General features: G+C 42.7%; 2 protein-coding genes across 2 annotated transcripts in view; one reads left to right on the top strand and one right to left on the bottom strand.

Annotated features, from left to right (window-relative positions):
- LOC139457011 (uncharacterized) overlaps positions 1 to 7,701 on the top strand; it is a 29,834-nt gene extending 22,133 nt beyond the window's left edge. Inside the window, exons 6-7 of the mRNA XM_071238465.1 lie at positions 6,016 to 6,265; positions 7,581 to 7,701. Of these exons, the coding sequence (XP_071094566.1) occupies positions 6,016 to 6,265; positions 7,581 to 7,699 (369 nt within the window). The 3' untranslated portion in view covers positions 7,700 to 7,701. The remainder of the gene's footprint in view (positions 1 to 6,015; positions 6,266 to 7,580) is intronic.
- Positions 7,702 to 14,293: 6,592 nt separating this feature from the next.
- Positions 14,294 to 19,184, bottom strand: LOC139457010 (mucin-2-like). Its single transcript, XM_071238464.1, has 3 exons — positions 18,847 to 19,184; positions 14,586 to 18,600; positions 14,294 to 14,470 (listed from the first exon to the last, which is right to left on the bottom strand). The coding sequence occupies exons 1-3, from the start codon at positions 19,182 to 19,184 to the stop codon at positions 14,294 to 14,296; spliced, it is 4,530 nt and encodes a 1,509-aa protein (XP_071094565.1).
- Positions 19,185 to 20,493: the final 1,309 nt, after the last annotated feature.

Below are 20,493 nucleotides of genomic sequence, written 5' to 3'. Positions count from 1 at the left end.
TAGTCGTACAGCACATTATTTCCGATGATAATACAAGTCAAATCAATGAGCTATATGCCTCTATTAACAAAACGAAGGACATGACAGTGCAAAATGATGACACAGCAATTTGATAAGTTGTTATATGCTTGGCGAATATTTCAATAACCTTATCATATTTTCTGCTGTTTCCTGTGTATTTAAACTGATTTTCCATTAACTTGAGTTACCAGAGTGTAGTGAGAGGCATTATCTAGGATTCGAATGTACCACCTTGTCAGGCATAAGCTGCAGAAACGTTCGTTGTGATTTCTTAAAGAAAGCCAACAAAGCATCAATCTATGCGTAAGTCAATCAACTTAACCTCAAATAAGATCATGTCTTAGTGATCAAGTTAGCCATTAACTGCCCGACGAAAGAGGGCAGTTGAAAAGACCCAGGTCTTCTGCAAGTGATAATGCCCTGAAAAATAGCGTTACCGTTATTATAGCTAAAGTAGATGGAATTTGTTGTCAGATAAAAATAAACAACTATATCGGTTTTCAAACATTTACTGCAATCAACACGAATGTCACTGACCCACTTTTACAAGTATGGAAACGTCATAGAACAAACCAGATGACGTCACTATTGAACGTGACGTCACCTATCCTATCATATGACGTCACCTAACACGGGTCGTGATAATGGCCCGTCATCAAGAAATATGAGGGCATTATCAAGTTACAGTGGCCCGCTCACTTTTGATAACATGCGGGCGGTTTAATGATAATTCTATCTATTTTAGCTATGATATATGTTAACATGTGTCATTTATTTTCTGAAATAAGTAGTTTATCTGTGCATACCACGCCATTATCCTTTCATATCAATTTTGTTTGGATGTTTAACTTAAGAGATCTATATCTGAGATGACATAGCCACAATCACTGTCTGCTGGTACCCTGCAAGCAATGGCTGGCTTACCTGATTAAAAGCGGGACTGTTGTTAAAGTGTTAAATTTGTCTTGTGAAGTTCATTCTAGGAAGCAGGTTAATAGATATACAAACAGTTCTCAAACTCTTCCCACACTATGCTATCTTGGATGGAGATTGATAAAAATGTTCATTACATTTCTCCAGCAACTACCCAAGAGTGGTAACCATCACACTGACAAAGAGGTTATCATGCTTGTGTGTTTGGGGATGTTTGGCCGAGGATCGCTTAATACAAGGTTTATTCCTCATGCAGGATATTTACCAACCTCTATGTATGTCAATATTGAGGACTATTATTGGACATCCCTGATAACATAACAATAACATACTGTTATCAGAGGATCAACATTTGCCTCACTCTTGTATATATCATATATCGTTGTGTACATAGGTACGTATATGGACATTCATATCCTGTGTTGTCAAAGCATATTGTTCCTGTGGTACATTCACATCATGCGTTGTCAATACAGGCTTCAGATACATTTGTCATACCTCCATGTGATAAAATACTGTGTATCCCGACTTGCAGGGAAATATATTTCTCAGCGGGAGAATAAATCTCTTATACCCCGCTTCGAAGCAACAAACTTTCTTTTCGAGTCAGTATGTTCATACATGTCAGTAACATACATTCATTGAAGCAGGATCACTCGGAGTGATTTTGCTGAACATATTATTTTAATTAAAAAGATGGAATTATGAGAGAGAGAGAGAGAGAGAGAGAGAGAGAGAGAGAGAGAGATGTATCTGTGTGTATGTGGCTGTTTGTACTAGTCCGGACGAATGCCGAGTTTATAGTTCTAGCCCACTGAGATACCAAGCCGCAAATTGACATGAAAACCCAAACCAGATGCAATATACTGACCCCGAGCCGACCAGTGCTTGATTTAGGCCCTTAATGACGCGTTCCAGGTAGCATAACAATAAGTACCATATTTGACGTATTTTGGTAAGGCATTAAGGGACTGAAACAAGGATTGTTCGACTCGGAGTCAGTATGCTGTGTCTTTTTGGGGTATTCATGTAAACTGCGGCATGGTATGTCAGTGTGCTAGTACTATGAATCGGCATCAGTCGGGACTAGCACAAGCAGCACACACACACACACACACACACACACACACACACACACACACACACACATACATGCGACCGGTGATCCACGACCTTCCGGTCTGACGCTACACCACTGAGGCGGTCTTGTTGTGTGAGGAGGAACCAAACAATTCTAATTCGTTTCACGACAAAAATAACTTCTTCTCTTTTTTTTTCGTTCTATTTTCTCGAACAAATTAAGTGTATAAAAACCGCCCCTACCGAGAGACATTATTATTTCCACATATTGATATCATAGCTCTCTTGTGTAGTCTCGGTAGAATAGCCTCGCGGCAATCTACAGCTTGTCTATGTAGTTGACTTAATAGGACCGTGGTCAGCTTCTTGGGCTTGTCTTATTATGTACCTCGATGATGCGGGACGATGTCCATTTCTTTCTGTATTGGGTTGGTTTGGCCAATACTTAATTATTTTAACCCTTGGTTTTGCTGTAATATTACTGCATGTGGTGTTAAATATTCAAAACATATTGCTTTACTAAGCACTTACTACTGTAAACAATTTAAGTACAGAAAGAGACGAAAGAATCAGAAAACTGGGTCTGGATGTCAAACACATGCTACTAATCTAAGTATCACTGCTTCCGTTTCATTGCCTCGCCTGTGCTGCAAAAAAGCTGTTTTCTCTTTGCAGAATCCTTAGAGAGATAGGACATTGAATTGCATATAGACGCAGTTTGGTAAATTTCCTTGTGTGTGTTTGTATTCTACAGCTCTTGGAGGTGTATATATGTATATAACTGATCATTTGTTTGGGGTGTAGTGTCCACCCCTCCTCTCCAATACCACGTTTTCAGCCTCTGTATACAAACTGACTTTCAAAAGAAACTATACCAAGAAACATCATCTTATATTCCTTTATAATTCGGAGAATGGAAATTACATGCTGCTTGAATATTTTGCTAAAATACAACAAAACGTATCCGAAGACATAAAGTGTAAATTACCAACAAACAAAACGGGCATCGTTCTATAATTGCGTATGCAGACGTAGCACGTAATGCATGCACGTGCTAACTGGTATACAAAAATATTTTGATTCGTTAGGATTGCAGTAACCAAAACCGAACAGAAAACAGTGCCTCGTGTGTCAGCAGCACAGTGAGTGAGTAAGTATGGTTTTACGCTGCTTTTAGCAATATTCCAGCAATATCACGGTGGGGGACACCAGAAATGGGCTTCACACATTGTACCCATGTCGGGAATCGAACCCGGGTCTTCAGCGTCACGAGCGAACGCTTTAACCACTAGGCTACCCGACCGCCCCTTCAGCAGCACAGAGAGAGAGAGAGGCCTTGGTATAGCCAAGCTTCAGACTACACATTACAAGATTGCAAAGACTTTCGGTTGTACCAATGCTTCCATAAGCAGATTGATGAAACGTTCACCGCACTGGAGAGAAGAGAGCAGACACGCATATGAGTGGAAGAGCGCATGTTAACATGCCCAGTCAACGCTGTCACCTGCGTGTTGTACATCTCGGAAACAGTTTCATTCCCCGACGACATCTGCATCGTCGAGTCTCGGGCATCGTTCCAGTCGACAGTGTCTTCTCCAACGCTGACGTTGACAGTTTGGGGACTGGGGACGATGCTTATTTTCTGATGAGGGCAGATTTGCAGTGATCTTAGTGACAGGCACATCTTAAGACCAGTCTAGCGTCCTGACTTCGAGCGCTTTCTTCTTTGTGAATGGCAACGGAGACCCGCGACGACGTACTGTGCCGTGCATTGATGCACGATGTGGACATAAGCGCTCATATATATTTTATTTAATCCAAAGTATACTACCTTGCAGATACTTTACAAACTGTCGGTGGACATTGTGGCTCGTCACATTTGCCCTACCTGTGTTCTGGGTCACTGTCACTTGAACTGTTTCGGCGTTTTTTGTGGGTCTTTTTTCACAACATGAAAAAACACCACTGTTATTAATATGTTTATATATTTTGAGCATGCAGCATGTTGAGTTTTTTTGTCAATGGTTAATCGAAGTAATGGTATAGTTAATTGTGGACGTCAGTGTATATTGAATCTGTAATCGAATGCTTTCTCTGTTCGTGATGATTAATATTTCCCTGTCTTTGACATACCTTATCTCTGAAATGCGCATTCTACTTGTTTTGGTTATAGACTGCAGGTTCTTTGCTATTTTAAATATATAAATTAGGATCATATCTAAATTCGTTTGTTCTTAGGGTAACTGGTAAAAAAGGAATATCAGTGTAGGCAGAACACACCTAGAATTTTATGGAGGATAATATTTACAATCTTCAACATCAGTTATTGGTTGAAAGCGTAAATGTTGTCGGGTTTAAAGAATCTATATGTGCACGTTTAGTTTCCAGTTATGGAGGTTGGTCGAAAACTACCTGATAGCATGCAGGTTTTTTTAGCTATGGATCTGCATTTCCTCCAGGTACGATAACATGTTATATCCTGCTCATAGCTTCCAGCTAACTTGGTTTTGAGATGTAACTATTTGTTTTCTGTTGTGTACAGACGTACATGTGTGTAAATGTTTAAATAGTTGAATTATTTTTGCAAACTGAAACCCCTTTGAAATTCAGCTTTAAAGTTGGTTCCAAGCAACCTATATTGGAGGAAGGAGGCTATTAGTTGATTATTAACCTCGAAGGTGTGGATTTTCCCGTCTTATGTCGATCACTGAGCTATCAGTTCAGGACTTATAAGATGTGTTTGTTTGTTGTTTAATGACACAATTAGTAATATTCCAGCTACGGTGGTCTGTAAAAAAACCTAGCCTGCCCAGACAATCCAGTGATTGATACCATGAGCATCGATCAACGCAATTGTGATATTATGACATGCATCAACCATGTCAGGGAGCCTGACCACACGATCCCACTAGTCGCCTCTAAATACAAGCATTGTCGCTTTTTACGGCAATCATAGGTTCCTGAAGACCTATTTTAACCCTAATCGTCACGGGTCCTATAACAAGTAGGCGACAGTCTTGTTGCTGGAATGTTGTTGAGTGCGGAGTAAAACATATCGTACAAAAACAAATATGAGATATTGAATGAAACAAGACAAGCGACACTGCACTTCACTTCTTTCGTGATGATTTGTTTTTCCATAAAGGAGATATTGTGGTTAAGTGTTTCGGGAAGTCGTTTTTATACCCCACATATCCTTTGTTAATAAAGGTAAAAGGATAACCACTTCCTGAATGTGTTGACTGACACTGCATAGCGGTACTCCTATCTTAAGACGGTGGACTGTCAGCAAACCAGACAATCAAGTTATGTACCTGAAATCTTGTCACACGTTAAACGAATGTTTGAATCGAAAACCAGGAGTCGATACTGAGTGATCTAAATTATAAAATATGGCGGGCGCAACCACCGCTCTGATCTACACGAGCATTTAATGTTCACAGCGTTAAGCAGCAATGACTACAGACCTTAAAGTTTGTGTTGATATACACATGTTTATTCTTATTAGTGTTAGTGTGGGGAGGTGTCACCAGAGGAACCTTTCCTTCCTTTGAGTAAAAAAACACAAACAAGGAGACAACAGATCGCTCTAGCGAGACTGGCGGTCGTTTTGACCAAACTTTCTGAGGAGGGAACAACAGGCATGAGAGCGTCTCAAAATAAAAACAGAGGTAGCCTTAATGTTATGTATTGAAGGCATATAAAAAAGTGTAATCTGAATGGATGACACAGGCAGGCTCATGAGCAAACTCTACAGGTGTTAGTTGCTATCAAAACATTTAATCCTCAAAGGATGCCACATTTCGGTTGTTGTTATAAAACCCCAATGTAAGGCTGCGCAGAAGGGGTGAACATGCATATAAAAAACATACACAACGTACAATTGATCATGTATATATAATACATTATAGCTATGTTGATAATCTAAGCTACATGGGGCATGGTATATGTTTTTTTGTTTTATTTTGTCTTTGCTTAAAGCAGGTGACGGGATCACCAGACACACATACATATGATAACGTGGATGTAACCGTGGAAGGAAAACGGAGGGAGGCAGACAGATATCCTTCTTCTGAGGACACTGTGCACCAAGCTGAGGACAATGCTGTAGTCGGCTTTGGTGGATCTGCTGGTAATTATCAACAAGGATCCGAACTGCGTATTAACCCTGTTTACATCCCTACTACTGTAGCTGACAGACTGTCCACAACAGGGACATCGACAGAGACAAGTGAGATGGGTGGGTTGACGCCTTTGCATGGCACTAGTTTGCAAGTAGGGTTATCATGCTAATAATATATCTGCCGAATAAAGGTTATAATGCAATTGTTACAGTTTGAAAATGGATTTAATGATTCATATATATGAACATATGTATATTGATCTGTACATCTAAAATATAGACAAAATTCAAGTGACAATACTGTCAGTGTTCCTTATAATGTTGAAACAATTTGGCATACACCGTTCCATATTCTACTAATACATATATGATATCAACCTGGGTGTTACCTTTGAGATGTAAGCTTAACAAAGATTGTTCTATTAGGCATTGGTGCATCACTTGAAAGTCATACATTTTATTGCCAATAAAAAAGTCAAAGTCTCGCCGACTGTCATGGAATTCGTTTTATACAGCAACTACACTATTGTTTCAGTGTCACGATTATTTCTTATTCTTTCTGGTATTTAGTGCATTCAGACAGGTTATGCCACCTCTGCCTCGAATATTGTTGAAAATGTAAAACCTCGAGCTCGAGAAAAGCCTTTGGCTCTTGGGCGTTTCTTTCTTCCTCGAGGTTTTACATTTTCAACCAAAGTCGAGATGGCATGTTTTAATCTATAGTCCTTGGTTCGAAAAGAAATTTTGAAATAATTCCTCTCGCATTCCTTTTTCTCTTAACAATGTGCCTGAGAAACATAAAACAAATTGTATGCAGCCAGACATATATTATGTAACAGTTCTGCAGGCAATCATGGATGTCAAAAGTGATACGTGTGCATTATCGATATGGCGTTTGCTATTTGGATCACTGATATATCAAAGTGTCACTTTCTCTTTTCATACCCACCATTTTATTAATTGTGATTCGTTGTTTCTTAATTATAATATGATTTACACGTAATAATATGATTTTCTTGTATACATATGTTGGCAATTTAACGCCGCACATAGCAATATTCCAGCTATATGATGTATATACATAGTTGAGCCTGGAGCAAACAATCCAATGATTCACATCATTGGCGTCGACCAACCCAGTTGGCTTACAGTGACACCACGTCAACCAAGTCACGGAGCCTGACCAGGTCTCTTACAACAAGCATATACACACATCACCCCATGAGTAACAATAAAATGTTAATCCATTGTTTGTTTGAAATCGACATTATTTTACAATGATATATTTAATAAACAACATATATCCTGCATATGCAGTCATTTTAATGGTCATTCTAAATTATAATTCAAATAAATCAATATATTTTCCAAAACACATGTTGTCCCAATGTATGAAAACATGCCTCATTGACATTTGTTTCAGGTGGTGACCACCTACATCCTGAATCGAGAGGAGAATATGTTGCTCTTGATAGAAATCTTGACCAGCCTTCAAACAGTTATGAACATCTGAGACTATATGAACAAATTGCCAACATATGAACTACTGGTCTCCTGCAAAGAAACGGCAGTCTAGTTTTACAATGTTTTACAACACAAGTTATTTGACTCAGACCTTGCTTGACAATTTGCCAAATTGAGGATACGTGTTCCTTGTATGACATAACCAAAATTGCAAAACAATCACACAGTCATAGAGAGTTTCATATACTAATTTAGAATTAATATTCAAGATAATTTGTCACAAGTGTTTTTTTCCATCTTTCCTCAATGTCAGAATGTTGAGATCTGATTGGTTCACGTGATCTTGAAAACAATACCATGTATCCTGCCTAGGAGAGAAATAATTTTCTGGGCGGGAGAATATATCCCTTATACCCCACTACAAAGAAAACATGTTGTACGTTGATTTCTGAGCAGGAGAATACATGCTGTATATCCTGCTACGAAGGAACATGTTGCACGTGTTTTACAAGTCATTGAGTCATGTGACACAGCACAAGTTAACCCCAGCTGAATCAAACAGATGTGTCTTTTCAATCTGCAATGTGTTTTAATTATTTTACAATTGCATAGTTTTCGTTGTAGCAGTATCACAAGGGGTATTACGAGATATTATATTGTGGTATACAACCGAACGCAGGACTCATGAAACGGCATAATGATCCACCCTCATCTCAAACAATATATAATATGCCCCTGTTGTTCATAGTGTCATCATTGTCATCTATACACCTGATTGTTATTTCCTTACCCCACTGTGTCAAATAGTGAAATACAAATATTTTCGGTGAAGCATTTCATAATATATTCACATTCTAGGCCGTAACCTTTGCCACGTGTAAATAAATCTCTTGTCTTCTCCACAAAATTGAAATCTATTATTTCTTGTTCGACTACACATCGTCGAAAGAGCCAACAAGTACAAGTGCAAACATGTAACATGGTCCACATGTCTTGAATAAAGCTTAATAAGAAGTGGGACAACTTAAAATACATTTTTATAATATCGTCGGAATCGTACAATGGAAGCTGTTTTTACCAGATATTAGCTATGATTATGGATTTAGTTTATACAAAAGAAAAATGCTGTGACAAACAACTTAATTAATGTTCACCTGAAACCAGTATTGCTCAAAACGGAACGTTTTAAACCGAGTGTGTGTTTGTGTGTGTGTGTGTGTGTGTGTGTGTGCGTGCGTGCGTGCGTGTGTGTGCGCGTCTGCGTCTGCGTCTTGCAAATATATTTGCCTGTGTCCCCCGCTGTGATCGGGAATGAATATTGCCAGGTATGCATGCCATTTTCTACTTGCCATCAAGTATTGTGGCAGTGAAAGGGAAATACATGCATTTCTTGATTAATGATAAACATTATATATATCTGTACTTCTTCAAGCCATATTGGGCAAAGGGAGGTATAAGTTTAGCACAAGTATATATTTCTTTAAATGGAATGAGTTCGCTAATTTACCAACCCATTCGATTCAAACATTATCACAATGTTTACAGATATCCTTTATCAAGTTTAGCATCACTTCAAATTGACGCATATGCCCATAAACATTGTTGTGAAAAGGAATTCATAGTTAACACTGAAGCTCCATAATTAAATCATATGTTAACGAGGAAAGCCGTTCTGTCAGTCACTAAAGTTTTCCTTATAGATAAGGGATAATTAAGAATTTTTGGTGAGCATCAGGCATAGTATGTGTGCAACTTCGGGTAATTAGGAGTTGCTGGGTTTTGTTATATTATTGTTTGCATGGGGTCAGAGGAGACAGGTTGTTTAATGTAACCAGTAATACATCTTTGGAAAAAAGAGCATATCTCAATTTTGTATGGAACTAATCATTGCTGAAGTTCTCACCAAAGTCTGTTCCGTTATGAAAATTCATGCATAAGTCAAAACAGAATAGAACTGGACGATAAAACGGCAGCCAGTGTCAAGACCAGTGTTCTCCTTTGATGGAACGAGACCAGGCCTAAGAATTATTATCATATTGACTAAACTAAGTTATCTCCCTTTATTTAATAGCGTGGTGAAAGAACCTTGTAACGATATAACAGCATGTACACAATATTTTATAAACCAGGACTGTTTTATCAGATATCGCTACACTGAAATTACACCACAATGCTTTACAGGCCAAATATTAATGCGTTAGTACTGTGCTACTAGTGACACATATATCTTATGTACGCAATGTTTTTCCACCTCTGAGTTTGACCAGTTGCCAAGGAGGTGTAGACAGTAGCCGGTCTGGTGAGATAGTAGAAGATCAATATTAGCTGCGATAGTATGTGGCTTAATTCTGAACCCTAGAGGAGGAACACGTTTTTTTGTTTTGATTGAAATAGACTTTCATACGTGGGATTTAACACACAATCGTATGTTGATTCGACGGATTTGAGTAGTATAATGTAATGACGTATTGCAATGACATTGCCGGCCTGTTAAGAACTATAATATAAAATCTGGCAAGCGGCCTCTCAGACCAAACTCGTGTTTAATCTTTTAAAATGCCATGCTTCCAGGTAGTGTCATAAGCTTTCTCAAGATCGAAAAATATTGACACTGCATGTTGTTTGTTGACAATATCATTTTTCACAAACGATTCTAATCGTACTAAATGATCAATGGTACTTCGTTTTTTGTGGAAACCACATTGCATATTTGTTAGTCGATTATTGGTTTCTAAGGACCAAACTAATCTATCCTTTACCATTCGTTCCATGGTTTTACAGACACAGCTGGTTAAAGACTTAGGGCGGTAATTAGATGGATCTGTATGATCCCGACCAGGACCTATTACCGTTGCAAACACATGCAAAAGCGAGTCAATTGTTAACCTGAAAAAACACGGGAATATATAGAACAAGTCAAACTAGAAAATTGCATCATCCATTAAATGTTTCACTGATGAGTCACATTTGAAAATGTTCTCCACAGGATCTTGAATGATGCCTTGAATGTAGTAACCTTGCACGTCAGCCCTTCTGCCCAACTGTCTCGTGGAGATATATGTCACTCTATCTTTATGCATAGATCTTAATTGGAACAAACGAAGCTCAGATAAATCAGTGGCAGGGATGTATTGGGTATTGTCCGATATCAGATATACCGGAAGCTAAAGTTCAGCCTTCAAATATAGTGTTTCTCAGTGAACGTTACATTAGCACGAACCTACTCATAATGCGATTCGTTACTACATTTACATTTGCTAATGCTTCTAGTACAGAAATGAAGCAAAGGAATTAGTAAGAAAACATAACTTCGCACACTTGTGGGGAGATTTATAATGTTTTATAATGCATCGACATTACAAAATAATCTTATCATGTTGGTTTAAAGAAAATATCGCGTGTTTGAATATTCTATAGAACGTTACATTTAGCGGAAGTTTATATGCATAACAATTGAAATAGAAAGAGAAACAAGGAAAATGTTATGTGTGAATATTTAATTGAGCGTTACATTTCACGGAAGTTTAATGATTTAGACGATGAAAGGTTAAATGAGTTGACTGTACACAATGCAGCTGAAGTACAACGCGATAAAGAGCAACATCGTATTTACAATGCTATGAAACGATAATAGTGATTCCTCATCAAGTACCCCAAGCTTGTCTCTCCGTGATGATTTCTGGTCACAAGAGCACCGAGTACCCAATGCTTGTTTTCCATTGATGATTCCTGGTGTCAAGAGCACCCAATACCCCACGCTTCTCTCTCCGTGATGATTCCTGGTCACAAGAGCACCCAGTATCCAAGGCCTGTTTCCCATTGATGATTGCTGGTGGCAAGAGCACCCAGTACCCCATGCTTGTTTCTCATTGATGATTCCTGGTCACAAGAGCACCCAGTACCCCATGCTTATCTCTCCGTGATGATTCCTGGTGGCAAGAGCACCCAGTACCCAATGTTTGTTTCACATTGATGATTTCTGGTGGCAAGGTCACCCAGTACCCCATGTATGTCTCTCCGTGATGACTGATACTCACACGAGCACCCATTACCCTATGCGTGTCCCTTAATGATGATTCCTGGTCACAAAGGCACCGAGTACCCCATGTATGTCCCTCCGTGATGACTGTTACTCACTAGAGAACCCAGTACCCTATGTATGTCTCTCATTGGTGATTACTGGTTACAAGAGCACCCAGTACCCCATGCTTGTCTCTCCGTGATGATTCCTGGTCACAAAAGCACCCAGTAGCCAATGCTTGTCTCTCCGTGATGATTCCTGGTCACAAGAGCACCTAGTACCCCATGCTTGTCTCTCCGTGATGATTCCTGGTCACACGAGCAACCAGTAGCCAATGCTTGTCTCTCCGTGATGATTCCTGGTCACAAGAGCACCTTGTACCCCATGCTTGTCTCTCCGTGATGATTCCTGGTCCCAAGAGCACCCAGTAGCCAATGCTTGTCTCTCCGTGATGATTCCTGGTCACAAGAGCACTCATTAGCCAATGCTTGTCTCTCCGTGATGATTCCTGGTCACAAGAGCACCCAGTGGCCTATGCTTGTCTTTCATTGATGATTCCTGGTTACAAGAGTACCCAGTACCCCATGTTTGTCTCCCAGTGGTGATTCCTGGTCACAAGAGACCCAAGTACCCATGTTTGTCTCCCGGATCACGATGCGCGACGTGGCTGACTTAGCATCATTGTATCGTTTCAAAGTATTGCGTCTTGATTGTTGGGCCGTGTACATGAACTCTGTTCCGCCCGATACTCGGCTCTTTTGTATAACATTGCCTCGATCAGCTATGCTGAGTGTCATCAATATGTTGCACGATTGTTTTGTTGATTATTTGTTTTCTGTGAGCAAACCCAAATAAGTGGAGAAACTTTTTGAAATTTCTAAACTGTTGAAAGAATTGTCAATCCTTCATTTTAACGATTATAAGTTCGAATGTGGTTAGGCGATGGTATTTTATACCTAACCTGTATTCGTGTCTTTGCTCTGTGACGACACACTTATCAATATTCAGGTGATCAGTGATATAGTACCTTGAGTACCTTGATACGCCATCCTTTACGGCGCTTTGTGAGACAGCAAAGGTTGCTGGGGACCATCTCTAACAAGGAATAGGGGCGTGCTTCGGGGAGTGTAACAGTTGAAACTTGTGTGTAAGAGTATACATCGTTTGGCTGACACTGCATCTTGGTATACTTAAGAATGTAAACTGTCTGATATGGATTCTGTTTGCATTCTAAAATAATCTTAACAGCTTTACTCTAACTTCATTATAACCTAGCACAGAAGAATACCTAAGTTTGTTATCGATTTTAATTCAGCGAGTTATGCAGACTTAACATGTTCACAAATTGTCTTTTATCAGTTAATATTGATATGTATTCATATAACAGAAGTGGCGTTTTCCTTGTTCCTTGTAATTTGGGCATTGTTATGTATGTACACTTCCGATAAACGTAACGTTCCGTGGATCGATGCTCTTGATAATAATCAATGGATTGTTTGGTTTAGACTCGATTATTTACAGACCGCCGTCATATAGCTGGAATATTGCTGAGTGCGGCGTTTTACAAGAAACCAACCAAACAACCAACATGAAAGAAACATGCTCCATATGGTTATTTTCACATAGCACCTCCATCAGTATAGAATTACAGCATTTAAACGTGTAAACGTATTTGAATCAGGGAAAAAGGAAAGCCTTGTCATAAGGACAAGTTAGATTCCATTTAGGTATTTTATGAAGGCTTCACCAACGTTATATATTGTGATTCTTACCAAGGACGTGGCTAAATGGCATTCTATATGCACAAACATGTACAGTACTGAAAGTATATAATTTACTGATATGAAATTATGAACAATAGAGTTGTTCCCCTTTGACAATGACTCGTTCATGTTTCATATTGACAGACGACTTAGAATAATCACAGGTGTGTCTCTCGCATAACATAGACAGAAAAGATTCGTTTGTTGTTTGACGCTGCATTCCGTCAGTAACATGGTTTAGGCCAGTGGTTTATATCATGAGCATCGATCTACGCAACAGGGTCACGATGACATGCATCAACCAAGTCAGGTGGCCTGATCACCCGATCCCGTCAGTCGCCTCTAACGACATGCATGTTTGTTGAAGACCAATTCTAACCCGGATCTGTCACAGAGGACAGAATGGATGTGTGTGTGGAGCACAGTGCAATTATATGTAAATGTGGATATACATTGTGTTTAGTTGTGAAAGTGACACAATTGTATTTGTATTTTTGTCCAAATCTCTTTAATTATACATATCCCCTGGACAATGACGGACCCTTGAACTTCCTTGAAATATACCATGAAATAAAATTATGTGAGCAACTGTACGGCCGCCTGCCTGAAAGAGGCATATGACGTGTCATGGCATTATCTCTGCAAGTTCTATCAGGTCTAAAGCTAATATCATTAATACATCAATATCAAAACTGACACACACCGTGCTCAAAGCGGCGTTAAACCTACTCACTCAGACATTGCAAAATAATACGAATACGCATGACGACCGCCTGAACAAGCAATTGATATCAGTGAGTGGTTGAACGGCATATGTATAAATGTTTGTTGTGGCGACGCGACGCCGATCTAAGGTGATGAGAATGTTCCTGTCCCTGCTATCTGCAGTTATCTCAAGCTCCGTCTCCGTCCTGTAGGATGCTGGTACCAGACGGTCTGTGTCTGTCCTGTAGGGTACTGGTACCAGAAGGTCTGTATATGTCCTGTAGGGTGCTGGTCCCAGACGGTCTGTGTCTGTCCTGTACGGTGCTGGTACCAGAAGGTCTGTGTCTGTCCTGTACGGTGCTGGTACCAGAAGGTCTGTGTCTGTCCTGTAGGGTGCTGGCCTCACTATGTCTGTGTCTGTCCTGTAGGATGCTGGTGTCAAAAGGTCTGTATGTGTCATGTAGGGTGCTGTTACCAGAAGCTCCGTGTCTGTCCTGTAGGATTCTGTTACCAGAAGGTATGTGTCTCTCTTGTAGGGTGCTGTTACCAGAAGGTCTGGGTCTGTCCTGTAGGGTGCTGTTACCAGAAGCTCTGTGTCTGTCCTGTAGGGTGTTGTTATCAGAAGCTCCGTGTCTGTCCTGCATGGTGCTCTCACCAGAAGGACTGTGTCTGTCCTGCATGGTGCTGTTACCAGAAGGACTGTGTCTGTCCTGCATGGTGCTGTTACCAGAAGCTCCGTGTCTGACCTGCATGGTGCTGTTACCAGAAGCTCCGTGTCTGTCCTGTAGGGTGCTGTTACCAGAAGCTCCGTGTCTGTCCTGCATGGTGCTGTTACCAGAAGGACTGTGTCTGTCCTGCATGGTGCTGTGAAAAGAAGCTCCGTGTCTGTTCTGTAGGGTGCTGTTACAAGAAGGTATGTGTCTCTCCTGTAGGGTGCTGTTACCAGAAGGTCTGTGTCTGTCCTGTAGGGTGCTGTTACCAGAAGCTCCGTGTCTGTCCTGTAGTGTGCTGTTACCAGAAGGTCTGTGTCTGTCCTGTAGGGTGCTCGTGCAGGAAGGTCTGTATATGTCCTGTAGCGTGCTGGTACCAGAAGGTCTGTGTCTGTCTTGTAGGGTGCTGGTCTCACTATGTCTGTGTCTGTCCTGTAGGGTGCTGGTCTCACTATGTCTGTGTCTGTACTGTAGGGTGCTGGTGTCAGAAGGTCTGTGTCTGTCCTGTAGGGTGCTGGTGTCAGAAGGTCTGTGTCTGTCATGTACGGTGCTGGTTCCAGTAGGTCTGTGTCTGTCCTGTAGTATGCTGGTACCAGAAGGTCTGTGTTTGTCCTGTAGAGTGTTCGTACCAGAAGGTCTGTGTCTGTCCTGTAGGGTGCTGGTACCAGAAGGTCCGTGTCTGTCCTGCATGGTGCTGGTACCAGAAGGTCTGCCTCTGTCCTGTACGGTGCTGGTACCAGAAGGTCTCCCTCTGTCCTGTACGGTGCTGGTACCAGAAGTTCTGCCTCTGTCCTGTACGGTGCTGGTACCAGAAGGTATGCCTCTGTCCTGTACGGTGCTGGTACCAGAAGGTCTGCCTCTGTCCTGTAGGGAGCTGGTACCAGAAGGTCTGCCTCTGTCCTGTACGGTGTTGGTACCAGAAGGTCTATTTCTGTCCTGTAGTGTGCTGGTACCAGAAGATCTGTGTCTGTCCTGTAGGGTGCTGGTACCAGAAGGTCTGCCTCTGTCCTGTAGAGTGCTGGTACCAGAAGGTCTGTGTCTGTCCTGTAGGGTGCTGGTACCAGAAGGTCTGTGTCTGTCCTGTACGGTGCTGGTACCAGAAGGTCTGTGTCTGTCCTGTAGGGTGCTGGTACCAGAAGCTCCGTGTCTGTCCTGTAGGGTGCTGGTACCATAAGATCTGCGTCTGTCCTGTAGGGTGCTGATACCACAAGGTCTGTGTCTGTCCTGTAGGGTGCTGATACCACAAGGTCTGTGTCTATCCTGTAGGGTGCTGATACCAGAAGGGCTGTGTCTGTCCTGTAGGGTGCTGGTGTCAGGAAGTATGTGTGTGTCCTACAGGGTGCTGGTACCAGAAGATCTATGTCTGTCCTGTAGGGTGCTGGTACCAGAAGGCCCGTCTCTGACCTGTAGAGTGCTCGTGTCAGAAGCTCCTTGTCTGTCCTGTAGGGTGCTGGGACCAGAAGGCCTGTGTCTGTCCTGCATGGTGCTTGTACCAGAAGGTCTTTGTCTGTCCTGTAGGGTGCTGGTACCAGAAGGCCTGTGTCTGTCCTGTACGGTGTTGTTACCAGAAGGTCTGTATCTGTCCTGTAGAGTGCTGGTGTCAGAAGCTCAGTGTCTCTCCTGTAGGGTGCTGGTCTCACTATGTCTGTGTCTGTCCTGTAGGGTGCTGCTGTCAGAAGGTCTGTGTCTGTCCTGTAGGGTGCTATTACCAGAAGGTCTGTGTCTGTCCTGTAAGGTGCTGGTACCAGAAGGTCTGTGTCTGTCCTGTATGGCGCTGATACCAGAAGGTCTGTGTCTCTCCTGTAAGGTGCTAATACCAGAAGGTGATTTTCTGTCCTGTAGGGTGCTGATACCAGAAGGTCCGTCTCTGTCCTGTAGAGTGCTCGTGTCAGTAGCTCCGTGTCTGTCCTGTAGGGTGCTGTTACCAAAAGGTCTGTGTCTGTCCTGTAGAGTGCTGGTGTCAGAAACTCCGTGTCTGTCCTGTAGGGTGCTGGTCTCACTATGTCTGTGTCTATCCTGTAGGATGCTGGTACCAGAAGGTCTATTTCTGTCCTGTAGTGTGCTGGTACCAGAAGATCTGTGTCTGTCCTGTAGAGTGCTGGTACCAGAAGGTCTGTGGCTGTTCTGTAGGGTGATGGTACCTGAAGGTCTCTGTCTGTCCTGTAGGGTGCTGGTACCAGAATTTCTGTGTCTGTCCTGTAGGGTGCTGGTACCAGAAGGTCTGTGTCTGTCCTGTAGGGCGCTGGTGCCAGAAGCTTTGTATCTGTGAAGAAGGGTTCCGGTGTCATCAGGTCCGTGTCTGACCTGTAGGCTGTTGGTCTCACCAGGACCGTGGCTGTCCTGTAGGATCCTGTTGTCACAAGGACCGTGTCTGTCCTGTAGGGTGCTGGTGTCACCAGGTCCGTGTCTGTCCTGTAGGGTGCTGGTGTCACCAGATCCATGTCTGTCCTGTTGGGTGCTGGTACCAAAAGGTCTATTTCTGTCCTGTAGTGTGCTGGTACCAGAAGATCTGTGTCTGTCCAGTAGAGTGCTGGTACCAGAAGGTCTGTGTCTGTTCTGTAGGGTGATGGTACCTGAAGGTCTCTGTCTGTCCTGTAGGGTGCTGGTACCAGAATTTCTGTGTCTGTCCTGTAGGGTGCTGATACCACAAGGTCTGTGTCTGTCCTGTAGGGTGCTGATACCACAAGGTCTGTGTCTATCCTGTAGGGTGCTGATACCAGAAAGGCTGTGTCTGTCCTGTAGGGTGCTGGTACCAGAAGGTCTGTGTCTGTCCTGTAGGGCGCTGGTGCCAGAAGCTTTGTATCTGTGAAGAAGGGTTCCGGTGTCATCAGGTCCGTGTCTGTCCTGTAGGGTGTTGGTGTCACCAGGTCCGTGTCTGTCCTGTAGGGTGCTGGTGTCACCAGGTCCGTGTTTGTCCTGTAGGGTGTTGGTGTCACCAGGTCCGTGTCTCTCCTGTAGTGTGCTGGTGTCACTAGGTCCGTGTCTGACCTGTAGGGTGTTGGTGTCACCAGATCCGTGTCTGTCCTGTAGGGTGTTGGTGTCACCAGGTCCGTGTCTGTCCTGTAGGGTGCTGGTCTCACTACGTCCGTGTCTGCCCTCAATAGTACTGTTCTCACCAGGACCTCGTCTGTCCTGTAGGGTGATATTGTCACCAGGTCCGAGTCTGTCCTGTAGGGTGCTGGTGTCAACAGGTCCGTGTCTGTCCTGTAGGGTGCTGGTGTCACTAGGTCCGTGTCTGACCTGTAGGCTGTTGGTCTCACCAGGACCGTGGCCGTCCTGTAGGATCCTGTTGTCACCAGGACCGTGTCTGTCCTGTAGGGTGCTGGTGTCACCAGGTCGGTGTCTGTCCTGTAGTGTGCTGGTGTCACCAGATCCGTGTCTGTCCTGTAGGGTGCTGGTGTCACCAGGACCGTGTCTTTCCTGTTGGGTGCTGGTGTCACCAGGACCGTGTCTGTCCTGTAGGGTGCTGGTGTCACCAGGACCGTGTCTGTCCTGTAGGATCCTGGTGCTACCAGGTCCGTGTCTGTCCTGTAGGGTGCTGGTGTCACCAGGACCGTGTCTTTCCTGTTGGGTGCTGGTGTCACCAGGACCGTGTCTGTCCTGTAGGGTGTTGGTCTCACCAGGACCGTGTTTGTCCTGTAGGATCCTGGTGTTACCAGGTCCGTGTCTGTCCTGTAGGGTGCTGGTGTCACCAGATCCGTGTCTGTCCTGTAGTGTGCTGGTGTCACCAGCTCCGTGTCTTTCCTGTAGGATGCTAGTGTCACCAGATCCGTGTCTGTCCTTTAAAATGCTGGTGTCACTAGGTTCCTGTAGGGTACCTGTGTCACCAGGTCTTTGTCTGTCCTGTAGGGTGTTGGTGTCACCAGGCCTGTGTCTGTCCTGTAGGGTGCTGGTGTCACGAGGTCTTTGTCTGTCCTGTAGGGTGCTGGTGTCACGAGGTCTTTGTCTTTCCTGTAGGGTGCTGGTGTCACCAGGTCCGTGTCTGTCCTGTAGGGTGCTGGTGTCACTACTAGGTCTGTGTCTGACCTGTAGGGTGCTGGTGTCACCAGGTCTTTTTCTGTCCTGTAGGGTGCTGGTGTCACTACTAGGTCTGTGTCTTTCCTGTAGGGTGCTGGTGTCACCAGGTCCTTGTCTGTCCTGTAGGGTGATAGATTCACCAGTTCCGAGTCTGTCCTGTAGGGTGCTGGTGTCACCAGGTCCGTGTCTGTCCTGTAGGTTGCTGGTGCCAGAAGCTTTGTATCTGTCCTAAAGGGTTTCGGTGTCATCAGGTCCGTGTCTGTCCTGTAGGGTGCTGGTGTCACCAGGTCCTTGTCTCTCCTGTAGGTCGTTGGTGTCACCAGGTCTGTGTCTGTCCTGTCTGACATATAGTCGTATGCAATGTAAATAGAATGGTGGCAACCCATCTAGTGACTTTGTTTCAAAGGTTGTACAGTATGTCTGACGTGATAGCTACTGTACTGTCAAACTTCAGAATTTGCTGAAATTGGAAACCAATATAAAGTAGATTTTACTGCATTTATAAGACTGAACTTTATTAAAAAAACATGAACACAAGTACTTCGCGCGCATCAGTGTATTGTCGGAGTCGGTGATGCTGGTAACGGCGGTCGTGATCAGTGCATTTCCTCTGAAGGGAAGCTCCAACGGATTCAAAAATAGCAGGTAATAAAGAAAGTATTACACTAGCATGTGTGTCATACCTGTTTGAGGAAAGTCATACAAGAATTCATGTATTACCGTCGCTCAGGCTCGGGAAATACACGATTTTGTTTTTATTTAGAACGACTACTTAAACAGTGCCACTACTCCAATCTACTATCTACACGCAATGTCAGATAGGGATAACCGTAGGAAAGCCTGCTTCAGAATAATGTCGGACTATGATGACGTGAAGTGTTGACACTGTGACCAGGGTACATGCTGCTACTTCCTTCCTCGATCTGGAATGCAAACACGATTCTTCAAGTGCAGACTCTAGCAGAAATACAGGGACAAAGGCATCTTCTGACCTCATTTCTGATATTTGAGAACACTTGCCATTTCTCCGTCTCATTCAGCAACACCCACTTGGATCATGTATGAATAGGAATGATTGTGTCCAAGTATAAATGTACGAGAGGGATGTTTCTTCTCAAGTGTTCAAATGAGCAGATATGAGTATCATGTATGTGAGTCAATGTAATTTGGACATTGTCCTGGACCTCAAAACCTAAATAAATATACATATCTTCAGTTTACAAAATCCCTTAAATACACATCTTCTGACGGATGCAATTGATGATTGCCTTATAATATTCGTCATAAAAATACTATTTAGTGTATATTAATCTGCTGCAAAATTGAACTTACCATTTAATAAACATTAATAATAAATCGCAGTGATGTTTTTTCAAAGCCTCACCAAGTTTGATGTTTTGAAGGTGCACTCTCCTTATCCTCACAGTTCTTGTAACTGAAAGGAAACAGGAAAGATAATATTCTACCAAAAACACTGAGCAGTTATCTAACCGATCACCAAATAACAAATGTTGCAAGTGTTAAACATTTCACAAACGTTTAGCTTTTTAATGAGTGAGTGAGTGAGTGACTATGGTTTTACGCCGCGTTTAGCAATATTCCAGCAATATCACGGCGGGGGACACCAGAAATCGGCTTCACACATTGTACACATGT

Source organism: Haliotis cracherodii, unplaced genomic scaffold (genome assembly GCF_022045235.1).
Source record: "Haliotis cracherodii isolate W230 unplaced genomic scaffold, xgHalCrac1.p SCAF_12, whole genome shotgun sequence".
NCBI lineage: Eukaryota > Metazoa > Mollusca > Gastropoda > Lepetellida > Haliotidae > Haliotis > Haliotis cracherodii.
Note: the sequence above shows the minus strand (reverse complement) of the source record. Positions and strands in the feature narration are given on the sequence as shown.

Coding starts and splice junctions, on each gene's coding strand:
- LOC139457010 (XM_071238464.1), bottom strand. CDS start 19,184: ATGTCAGACAGGACAGACACAGACCTGGTGACACCAACGACCTACAGG. Junction 18,601..18,846: donor GTGACACCAGCACCCTACAG/GTCAGACACAGA, acceptor AGCATTTTAAAG/GACAGACACGGATCTGGTGA. Junction 14,471..14,585: donor GGACAGACACGGAGCTTCTG/GTAACAGCACCC, acceptor TTCTGGTACCAG/CACCGTACAGGACAGACACA.